General features: G+C 44.4%; 1 protein-coding gene across 2 annotated transcripts in view; it reads right to left on the bottom strand.

Annotated features, from left to right (window-relative positions):
• spns2 (SPNS lysolipid transporter 2, sphingosine-1-phosphate) overlaps positions 1-12,225 on the bottom strand; it is a 74,926-nt gene that overhangs the window by 46,229 nt on the left and 16,472 nt on the right. For both annotated transcript variants that reach the window (XM_030069364.1, XM_030069363.1), the window contains exon 2: positions 7,720-7,785. In XM_030069364.1, coding sequence (XP_029925224.1) covers positions 7,720-7,785 — 66 coding nt within the window. The remainder of the gene's footprint in view (positions 1-7,719; positions 7,786-12,225) is intronic.

Here is a 12,225-nt window from a genome sequence, read left to right as displayed (position 1 = left end):
TATAAGATAAGATACAATTATATAATAATTAATTGGTGTTTTATCTTTTTATACAATGATAATTGATGGCTAGGCAAGTGTAGTATTACATAAATACAGGTAGGAAAATAAAATGATTTGTATATATGTGAAACAAGGCAGAAAAATTCTATTATCTGCTCATCATTTCATGTCTTGGTACACAGATTTTTTTTATGATATGTTATCTTTCCACAATTGACACCACGAATGGATGGTTATGATAGAAAAAAATAACCTGAGCAACAAAGGAAGGTAAGATAAATCACCTCCTTAATGCTTTCAGTCATCATCATCCACTAGCATCAAGTGCGGTGTGGCAACAGCGCTGTGATTTCTGTCAGGTGTGCCGCGCTGCCAGGAGTGGCATGTCTGCTCATCTCCGTCTAATGATTAATGTGGCTACCTGGGGAGGGTGTGACACATAACTCTGGCCTGAGTTCGGACACCATACCCGACGGATGTGTTTCTGCTCAGATATTCCCATACATCACATCTCTCCCTGCTGGATTCCCCTTTATGTGACGCCTCTAACGTCTCTGCATTCCTAACATTTCTGATTACCATCACACAAAACTCTTTCAACAACTCGACCGATTCAAACTTCTTCAGTGTTGGGTTACCATCATGTTCACCGCTGATTGATAAATGCCACATGCAGCCTGGGAAATACCCGACACTCGTCTGTTTCTCAGAAATTCGGCATCTCGCTTGAACAGAAACCGAAATCTAGTGCGTTTGCCTCAGCTCTGAATTAAAACCCCTCGTATTTGATTGACACACTGAGAGCTGTTAGCCAATCCTTGTCACTACAGCTGCTTCGGTGTTCACCCATTAGTCTTGGGTTTGCCTCTCAGACTCCTCAACAGGCCTCTCAGCTACCTGAGAGCCGCAGCTGGGGAGAGTTACATACTGCTACAAACACTAGGCTGGCAGGGCTGCTTATTGGAACGCCATACATGTGCACATTAACAGCACATATTGAAGACAAATGCATCTGGTATGCAATGCAAGCAAAGTATTAAGAAAGGTATTTGCTCGCTTCAAAAACAAAAGACAGACACGCAGTTACAACAGGATCCAAACTTCAAGCCAATCTACCGCGTTTAAAAGAAATACATCTTAGCATTTCCCCCCCCCCCCACACACTTTCCCGTGGCTGGTGACATGGCATGGAACCGGGATACAGCAGCGGAGGCATTTTAGTGCAGGGCGAGGAGTTTTTCTTTCCTGCCATAACTACAGGAGCAGCAGACTTAATGACAAGCTCTAGCTGAAATGACAGAGGGCCAAGCCAGAGAGCGTGTCTGTTTGTGTATGTTGCCTGTGTTATTGGGACTAATGGGATATGAAAGCAAGTGTGCATGAGCGCACATACATACATTTATACACACACACACACACACACACAGGCATCTGTACACATACTCCCTCTACAAAACCTATAAAACCTACACAAACACGTTCTTTCATCATGAAGGAAAACAAACCAAAAGACAAACAGTCATCCTATCTTTGACCTTGAGCAGCTGAGCTATGCATGAATTTAGCATGTGTTTGTGGATGTGTGTGTGTGTGTGTGTGTGTGTGTGTGTGTGTGTTTGACCAGAGGAAGGGGTGTGTGTGTTCCTAATTGATCTGTTGATGTCACTCAGACCAGAAAGAGTGCGGCATCCTCTCGTGGCGTCAGGCCAGGCGGTGCAGACTATTGATCTGAGTTCAGCCTCCTGTCCGCAGAGGCAAGAGAAAATATCACCGAGGCCCTCGTTACCATAAACAACTGCTTGATCACTGCTGTGATGATTGAATAAGAGGGGGGGGAAATAGCAGGCCTAATTTCAGATCTGTGTCTGTACCTCCCCTCCTCCCTCTCTCCACACTGTTTGTGTAGCTCCTTTAGGGCTTCAGTCTTGCAGAAAAGTGAGGAAGACCTAACTAAAGGAATCTGAAAGGGCATGGACTTATGAAAGGAAGGATTGGTGGCAGGCTCGTTTAAATTGGCCCTGATATTCTGATTGGATTGGCAGCAGTTTCAGTTTGTGGACAGGAAGTGAGGAGGAGGGAGTGGGGCGGGGGGGGCATGGGATGCCAATCATCGGCTAACAGCTGCCCTCCACCGAGACATGGCCTATAAAAACAGCCTCACACACACACACACACGCACTCGCTATGATGTTGATCGTTGGGGTCATCGTTCTATTCTTGTCTCAGCAGGAGTGGGGCTACTGAGCACCATCGCAATGCAATTATTTGGCTTTGGGAATCAATAGTGCAGCAGATTAAACCTCACTGCCATGCATGACCAGGGAGCCGGAGACACAGGTGTCTCTTTCCTCTGCCTTCATTTCCCTTCGTGTGTCCATCTCGCTAATTCCTATAAGGAATATAACAGCAGGGCAACAACAGCTGCCAGACTGCTGAGAGACAGATAGAAAGAGAGAGAGAGAGAGAGAGAGAAAGGGAGAGAGAGAGATGTGGGGGCAGGGTGGGGAGTATCAAGGGATACCAAGGAGGGCAGGAGACAAAATAGGAGCAGCTGTGAACGGCCAACACAGCTGATCAAGCACTGATCGCTTCACTTCCCACTGTGTGGAGGAGAATCAGAGAAACTTGCCTTTATCAGTACAAGATAGTGATTGATATTGTCCATAAAGTTATACAACTAGCCACACCTTAGGTCCACCATATAATGGGTTTCAGACGGCCAAGGCTGCAGTGTAAACTTTAGAATAAACTCAGTATCTTCCAAGTTACATTTTTGTTTTCATACTGTATAACAATGGCACAAACATATTCTGTATCTGATGCCACTGTTTTATGGCTGCATCATTATATCAAATAGAAGCTATATAGATGTCCTCTGCATCATTTTGGACTCATTTCCCTGAAATTCAGCAGCACACATTTGGTGTCTTTGGAAACCTCCGGATCTCCACTAGAATTTAAATAAAGTTCTGGGGGTCTGAACAAAGCTCAGCCACGTCGCATGTACTCGACAGACAAACCCACCAGCTGGACAGGCAGAGTAAGTACCTGACTTCTACCGCTTGAGCGTACCACTGACGTCTTCCTGTGGTTCAGGGCTAAAAGCTACATGTGCGATATGTGTAGGGTGTAGGTGTGTTGTGTCACTGCAGCTCACAGGCGTAAAGCTCACGCAGCACCTGTGGCCCCATTCCTTCAAGCTCACATACTAACTGGATGGCAGACTGACACCGTGTTAAGGCTCGGACTATGTCAGTTGGTGTGTGTGTGTATGTGTGTGTAAGTGTGTGTGTGTTGGTGTCATGTTTCAGACAAGGTAGGCAGCCCCAGACAGAGCAGGGCACAGACAGTCTGCAAGCTGGTGAGAGCGCTGGCTCCTTATTAAGCCACTAACCCGCTGCACATCCAGCATGACTGACCCCAATAAGTCTGCTTTCATGCTAGACCAATGATGGATAATTATTATGCCAACTTCCATTAGGACTGTCTTCTCCCAGCAATAACTCAACCCATTAAAACATTTTTTTGTCTAATCTGCCTCAAAGCACTTTCAATACAGTAACCTTACCATGTAGAAAGGCTTCAAGCCTTCTCTCAGATTTCCCAGGCTAGTGTTAACAAAAGGACTCAAAACTCCCCCAACCAAAGGTAATACCATCCAGGTGAATCCCCCCTCTTCCATTAACCTTTCGTGTCCTCCTTCCCCTCGGGATGGGTCTTGTTCACAGCTGTGCGTAAGTGTCAGTCACTTCTTCACATGGCCGATGCCCGAGGGGCCACCAGCGCAGAGGCTTGTCATTTCCAATGTGGGAGCTGAGCGCAGGGTGCTCCTGAGATCTGACAAGTCTGCTGAACTCAGGTGAGGCCAGGAAGGATGGAGACTATCTCAGCCTGCTGATGGACACACCGGAGAGCTCCAGGCTTAATTGGCATTCTTTACTGCAGCCTGACTGACAGCTGTACACACCTCATCCTCTTATGCAGGGGGCTGAGGCGTTAGCTCCTCAGGCAAACGTGACACACATGCATACGCACACACACACACAATGGAAACACATACATAACAAAGAAAGCATACCTCATGTCGATTTGTGTTCTGTAAGCTCCTTTTGAAAGGGTTGGGACTGCCACATAGCATAAATAACTGGTCCTGCAGAAGCTAAGCTATCTACAGGATGAATTCACCATGGGGTTTTTTCCATTTGGTGCGCTTTGGTATGTAAACACCACCTGAAAATCTTATTGCAGCCAATAGTAGATAAAATGCAAACACTGATGCAAGTTTAAATGGCTCCTCTAGTGGCCAGTGCAGGAATAAGCTTACTTCACAAAAAGGATTTTTTTTTCCAACAGTTCTCATCAACAGCCAAAAAAAGGTCAAAATGACCTGCAGACAAACACATCCAAAATGAACCACAGCAGAGTTTATAAAAGTGTTTTTGAGTCTGGCTGGTGTTTGTTCTTGGAATTGGATCCTGCAGTGTGTGGTCTTCTTCTTCTTCTTCTCTCTCTCTTTTTTATTTTATTTTTTTTCTGAGAGGTGTGAGTCTAACCTGGCATCAGCAGTAGAGAGAAAAGCCTCAGAACATATACACACACACACACACAACGCCCACCGCCTGCAAAACACTCATGTTGGCAGTTTGTGTTCCCAGGTGGAAGAAGGCTGCCAAGAATAGAGGGAGCAAAGGAGGAGGTGGGACGGCAGCGCTGCCCTGCAGGTGCTCACAGAGCCAGGGATTGTTCTCTCTGGAGACGGATGTGGGGGGCGGGGAAGGGGTCGGGACGGACATGTGCATACAGTACATGCACAAACACACACACACACACTCTGATCATGTCAGCCCCCCAAACCTCTCCTTCACACCTAGGCTCCCCGTCTGCGCCCACCCGCTCTCACAGATCAGGGCCTGGCCACCCAGAATTCCTCAGGCCGGTGTGAGAAGGAGGTCGCCTGGGGATCAAGGGCCGAGCGGAGCCTGAGCTGCGGCAGGCCGGAATGAGGCTGGCCAGGCACACAGAGCAGCACTGCTGGTTTTAGCCCAGCCGGCTGCCTGCTTCTCAGAGTCTTGCTAATGCAGACGGAGCAAAGGTCAAGACAGCTATGCATGCCACTGCACTGACATACCCGGTGTTTAAAACAGTACGTCTGCACACGTGTCTGTGTGTGTTCCTGTTTGTGCGCTGCAAATAATCTACATGCACTGCAAAAAAAAAAAAAAAAAAAAGACTACATGTGTCTTTGTTTGTGCTCTGGGAGAAATCTGCATCTTAGTAACAATTTAGTCCCATATTCAGCATTAAAATCATGTTCTTTTTAAAAACAACTGAGAAACCTGTCACTGGGATGTGATAATCCCTCTTGTTTCCAATGTAGTTTAACTTGTTTCAGAAATTTTTCAGGCACATATTATTATGTTGAAACAAGGTAGAAAAAGGCATATTAGCCCACTAGTGTTGAGAAGATTATGTATGAATCAAGAAAATACAGGAAACAAGTGGTAGATATTTTTCACTTGTTAAAAAAATATTATTTTATTCCTGAATAGGAGTTTTTTGCGGTGTGCCCACGTCTGTATCTGTGTGTACAGGTGCGTATATATCTCTGTACAAGCAAGGCTGTGTGCATAACCCGAATAATGAGCCAATGCAAATAAAATTAAGAGTAAAACAGCCTTTCCGTGGCCCGTCTCTGGTGAGGATTTTGCACACATCTGAATAGGAAGTGGTGCAGAAAGTGCTGGGCAGAGCAGCCGTCACCTGGAAAGGTCAATGAGCCTTCATGAATGCAGGCACCCTGCTGATTCCTAACTAATAGTGCACTTCTCCCTTCCCATGTTTTACTTGGGCCGGGCTCCTAACAACGTCTTTGATTCCACACATTACTAGAGGACCATTACCCTCTTGGCGCAGGCATCAAGAGAAAAAAATTAAGCCAAGCGCTCTAAAGGAAAAATAAGACCGATTTTATTTCACACTTATTCCCTAACACTGCCAGACAAAGAAGAAGAAGAAGAAGAAGAAGAAGAAGAAGAAGAAGAAGAAGAAGATGACAAGCATGAAGACTTGCTTCTAAAAATAAAGCTTAAAACGATGGAAATCGAGTTGGGTAAAATATAGAGCTTTTAAACTAAGGTGAAAATAAGTGGAAATGAGATTTGGAAGTGATGAAATGGCGCATTCATTTGAAAGCCACAGAAATTACTACAGTGACTTTTTCTGGAAGGTATTTTTGTCCTGAACACTCACACACTATTCCGCTCACCCCTACCCAAGGCAAAGAGATTTTTTTTTTTTTTTCAATCAGAGAACATCAAGTAAAAGAGGAAACACTGGGCTATATTCTTTCCCCTCAAACCCAGATCTGCTCACTTGGCCTCAATAGCACTTTGTGTGCAAGCTTGTTTGTGTTTGAATGAGTTGGAGGGGGACGGGCGGACAAGACTGGGGCCTGTCCTCCAATAAGCGTTATTTTCTAGGTATCTCCCTAAAAGGTGAATTCATTAGGGTCCCGAGTGAAGCAGGAAACCCTGCCCTAACCCGGAGTCCTCAGACGCTCTGGGCACAGGCACAGAGGCTCTCAGCAAAGCCGCCCGCCAGCCTGCCTGCCCGCCTCTCAGATTTGTTTTTATTTCTATTAACCTGCCCCGCTGCTCTGAGGAAACGGTACCACACCTCCTATATTTAAGCGTGTGATACAGCGGCTTAAAACAAATACAGGCTGCTTCAATTTAAATATTTTTAGGATGTTGTCAAAAACTCTGCGGATATACTGACCCTTCAAAAATAACCCACCAGACTCTGGGTATGTAACTTTCAGGTACTCCTCCAGTCAATATCAAATTTCAGTGGTTTGGACTATGCTCTGACTTGGTGCCATATTCCCACAGAGATGCAAACAGATTCTTGCAATGTTCGAAAAAGCTGATCTTGTTTTAAGAATCTAGTTTTAAAGAGGTGTTAGACTGTCAAAATCTGATCCGCTTTCTGGGTTACAGGCTTCTGTAAATTGGAGCAAAGGTAGTCGAGCCACATTTTGTCCATTCGGGATAGCTCCATAGCTCTTATGGTGACAATAGTTTAATACAAAGTAGTAATTAGAAAGAGATTAGAGGTACATAAGATTATGAGCAAACTGATTATGTAGATTTAGTTTTTAAAGGTGCACTCTGTGACATTACCAAGGGGCGATTGAAATGATATTTGATAACAGACAAAAAATGCTGAGTCTACATGGTTCCCATCGTCCAACTCACTAGATTGAGTGTTCATTACATGTTTTTTGTGAGTTGAGTCTAAGCAGTCCTCACTTAAAATAATAAAAGTTAAACTTAAAAGTGCAATTTATGGTCTGTAAATTGTGCGGTCCAAAAGCTTTCCAAAGCAAAATCCGTTTGCTGGCTGTCTTTGAAAACAGAGAGAGAAGGTGTTTGTGTCGACATACCATCCAAAATAAGTGTTTCTGTTGACTGCAACTTAGCAATTTAAGTACAGTCAATTACCCAGGATTAGGAGAGGGGAGAGAGGGGGGGGCTAGAAAGAACAGAAAATGGGAGTAGAGCCTGACTTCCACCTCTGCCTCTCATTGTTCCAATCAGCATAGCTCAAACCAGATTGTCAGCATCAGATAATCACAGCCTCCATTACTTAGAGAATGTGTGAGATTCTGAGCTAAGGTTTTTCACACGTGTAATTATGGGATTGAAGGGGACTTACCTGTTTGCAACAAGCCGGCTCCACTGTCTGATACATTGAAATGCCGCTGGATGTCAAGCAGGACACCTGTAAACAGGAGGAGAGAAAGAACATTAATGTGTATTATAGTGCAGCTCAGCTTACGATGTTGGACTTGTGGTTTCATTGTGGTTTCATGGCCATGATAATAATAATCATAATCGTCCATATTTAAACATTCAGCAGCCTTTGACTTATAGCTGAATTAACTCCGGTTTTTACGACAACTCATTGTGGTTTGTGATTATTGTTGGATGTGATAGATACACTGTGCTCTCCGGCTATCATTCATTTAACATCCCCAAGGAGCAATATCATTTCTGTGATAAGTGCTCTCTTGGCTGGCATACAGTGGTGAGCCTAAGCACGATTTTGCCACAGGGTCTTGGTGCGTGTGGACGATTCCTCGTTTTAAATCCCTGAAGACACTTTCCTAGACACGCGCACACACAAACACTCCCATAAACACACACACACAAACAACCTCTTTCCAGCCATGAAGCACTTTCTCCACCATTAGCTTCCCGCTGGCTCATGTAAACAGCTCTGGGGAAAAGCTCCAGCATGGTGGATAGAAGCATTGATTGGCTTCACCAGATGATACTCCCAAGGACTCTGTGAGGCAAATATTTCAGGTGGCATTGCTTCCCCAACATAAATTAAACCATCAGTCACAGTGACTGTACTGAGAAACCACAAAGACACTGCAGTCGCCTTCATCCTGTTACTGTAACCCTAGAGCAGTTGTGCTGGAATGGAGGAAATTCCTCTGCAAAGGTCACATACTGTTCATCTCCCTGATGCCTTAATGAACTACCTGGCACATGCCAGTTGTAGAGAAGCTGAAGATATGGGAGCAGCTGAAAATGCAGTTATCCTAACATTAAGACTTGTATGTTTATTTGTAATGAAGCCAGAAAAGTGGACTGTAAAGCATGCAAAGAGATAGTAGATATGAGGCGGGCCTGTAAAACATACAAACAAGATAGAGAGACAGAACTTATGATACATCATACACAGCAACATCAGAGAGCAGTAGATTAAGGGTATACATTTCCTTCATGGCAACCGTACAACTCGTACAAGCGTACAAGAGTCTGTAAACAAGATGTAGCAACACGGCGTAATCTCATTAATTCTGTGCCTCATGAGACCACCAACTTGGAGTGGTTCAAAGTCTTGCTTTTTCTTACTTACAAGAATAGAGAAAAAAACGAGTCTGACACTGAATATTTTTCTCTATCTTGGAGAATGTTGCAGTCTGGATGCGATGTATTGTGCGTGGCAGCGCTAGTGGACTCAGTGTGACAGAGCTGACAGGCCGGTCTTGGGAATTGCAGCGCGGCTCATGAAAATGGAAGGGTGGCATGACTAACATTTTGAAAAGCCGCCTCTGATCTCTGCACCCATCCTCCAAGGCTAACAGGCCAGCGTGACCTAGAATAACCCATACTTTTAGATAAGCATAACTCTGACTCTATTGCTTATACTGGGGTAATTTCTTGAATTTATTCAATAACTTGTGAACGATATCTCTCATCATCCCAGTCACATTTGGTGCAGGTGACAGAAATGACAGATAAACTGGTTAAGTTTAAAGTCATTCACGCAGATGACTTTATTCCATTTAGTGTTGTTGAGCTTGCTGCCCTCAGCGTTGCCTTCGCCAGTTCATTTGTCAGCGGAGGGACACAGCATGTTTCAAAGGCATAGTGTGATGCAGAGGCAGGTGCAGGTCGGACTGTGACAGGGAGAAGAGACATAAGTCAGATTCCAGTCATCTGAGACAAGCCACCTGCTCACATTCTCACACTTCAGGAAGCATTCTTGTATAGGAGCGCTACACCCACGACACTTTGGATGGTTTCTGTTTGGTAATGAACCTTGCTCTAAAGTGCTTGCTTTAAACGTACCGCCCAGCTGAGGTGAAACCCAGCGATCAGCTCGTCATACCAAGGAGAAATTGAATAACAACACTGCTACCGTTCCCTGTAACCGCATAATTCATACAAGCTCATAACTTCACTACAAGGAATCTGATAATGATTTTGACTACTGCAGTTTGTGGGTTCGAAGCTGGCTGTGTGAGTCTTAAAGGGATTTAAAGGTGCATTTCGCAAAACTGAGGTTTGGTTGAGATGAGGACAATTTATACTAAACTGAAAAGCATGGGTTACGGTTATACGCCTTTAAAATGAGTAAATGGGACGTTCTAGGTGGTGACACAGTGGCTGCACAGTATCAAATCTGCAAACTTTCAGTTACAGGGCGGTTGCTCTGCCCATCAGACCACACAGCCATCCACCACAGAGACACCAGCAGTAACAAACACACTGAAAACACAGAAACAATCACAAACAGACCGGCTTGTCGTTCTATTCCTGTAAGCTGGATGGAGACAGGTTGGCTGTGACAGCGACTCTGTCCCCCTCGTCAAGGCTGTCAAACCACGACAACAGTGTTTAGCACTGCACTGTTGTAACTGCACTCCAATTAGCCTGGCAGAAGTGCACACACACACACACACGTACACATACACACACATATACACAGCCTGCTGGGAGGGGGGATTCCTACAGCAGATGGTAGAGTGTCCCTCCTGAGCGGTGTCAGCATTTGTCTGTGCCACACCCGTTCACACTCACCACACAATTACCAAACAATTAGTAGAGGCAGAGTTGGCATAAGGATATCTGATGAAAGCTGAAGATGGGGCAAAACAAAGACATGTATATAGAAATCCTAAGATAGCCATCTTGTGATAAAGTCATGTAGCAACAAAAATCTGTTGATATGATCTATTCACAGAGCAACCTTCAGTTCATGTAAGTGTCTGTAGACACTTACATGACTGCAGCAACAGTGTTTAGACTGCAGCAACAGTGTTTAGGTGCAGTGAGCTGCATTATGACCTGTGCTAATCTGTGAGAGATTAGAAGCAGTAGTGGCATTATGTTTGTGTGGGATCAGCTATCATCTGTACCCAGGATGAGGTTGTTTAATGCATGATGATGCCTGCCCTCACCCTCAATTCAGTTTCTTTCTCACTGCCTCAGTGTCCTTTCTTCTACTTCCTAGTTTTCCTCACTCTTCCATTCCTCCTCTCAGGCATCCCTGCATCTACCTGAGTTTCCTTTTTTATGACTTCTGACTTTGACCAACATAAACCATGGCTTCTCTTGTTAAGACATTCGGCGATATATTCGATGAGGTACCACAGCGACAGACCGTCGCCCACATTGGCAGCGCCAGCGCTTGGTTGCCATGGCAATGCTGTAAGGGCACTCAAAGAGGAAAAGGTCAGGAGACCGCAAAGGAACTCAGCCTTCCAAATCACAAACCTGTCCACTTCTAATGCGTTTTAATATAGTTTCGTGTGCTTTCCACACCACCTGCTTCCAGTGTTTATGATAACACAATGTATCTGGCATTTATTATCAGTGTTACCTTGGCCTAAGCTTAGAATAAACTTCATTTACAAAACTGTAAAAAACGGCTTCCTTATTTACACCGGTGAGTATATGTGTAATACCACTGCATGCCACTGAAACAAGGTTTTATATAAGGCTATGGTATTATATTTTATAGAAAAGGCACTAAACAGTAGCTGTGACAACATTGCAAATCCACTGCTGGTTCCATTTAATTGGACAATGTTAATGAGCTTCTCAAGTCTGAGGCCTGCAGGGGGTCTGTGTACATTGCAGCATTATGCCAAGCAAGAAACAGCCAAGCATTGCAGGAATGTGGATCTTCCTGACAGCACACAATAACATCAGCTATTTCCAACTTCAGTCACACACACACACAGCAGCCTGAATAAGTGCTTGCAGTTTCAGCAGGGTACATTAAGAGCTGATTTGCAGGCCACTCCCTTTGACAAATGGGACTTGTTCTTTTTTCATTTTACTTTTACACCTGACGAGGACAATGAACCAGCTACCGGAAAAATTAAATGCTCAGTCTGGAGTTTTAAACTTCCTCCTGTTTTGTGGTTTGCATATTATTATGTAACAGTTTCTCAGTGCATTCATATCCATTGGCACATTTGTTTACGCTGTTGAGAAAGAGCAGAATGACTTGTTGTAAGTTGCAGACTAGCAAAAACTGAACCCAAGTCACCAAATGGCTGACAGAACCTTTATTCTTTGAGAGTGAAGGACTTCCTCCATCTTTACCAGGATGTTAGGGACATTACACTGTGTGTGCTGTGTGTCCGCTGTGCTCTGTCCAGTCAAAACAAAGTTGAATCAGAGTTGGTTGGAGTCTGGAGCTGACACTTATTCCACCCTCTCATAAAGTCCCTCTTTATGGCCGCTCTTTTCAATGTAGCTTAAGAAATGACTCTCAATTTGGCGAATGTTTACATGCCACAAACGCTGCTTTTAGAGCAGTGAATGGCCAATGATCATTCTTCAATATGAATAGTACTTTCATATGTTCTTTACTGCCGCCAGAATAAGTCCACCAGTCACTGTACTGTATGTG

Source organism: Myripristis murdjan, chromosome 14 (genome assembly GCF_902150065.1).
Source record: "Myripristis murdjan chromosome 14, fMyrMur1.1, whole genome shotgun sequence".
Taxonomy (NCBI): domain Eukaryota; kingdom Metazoa; phylum Chordata; class Actinopteri; order Holocentriformes; family Holocentridae; genus Myripristis; species Myripristis murdjan.
This window is presented reverse-complemented; position numbering and strand designations above follow the sequence as displayed.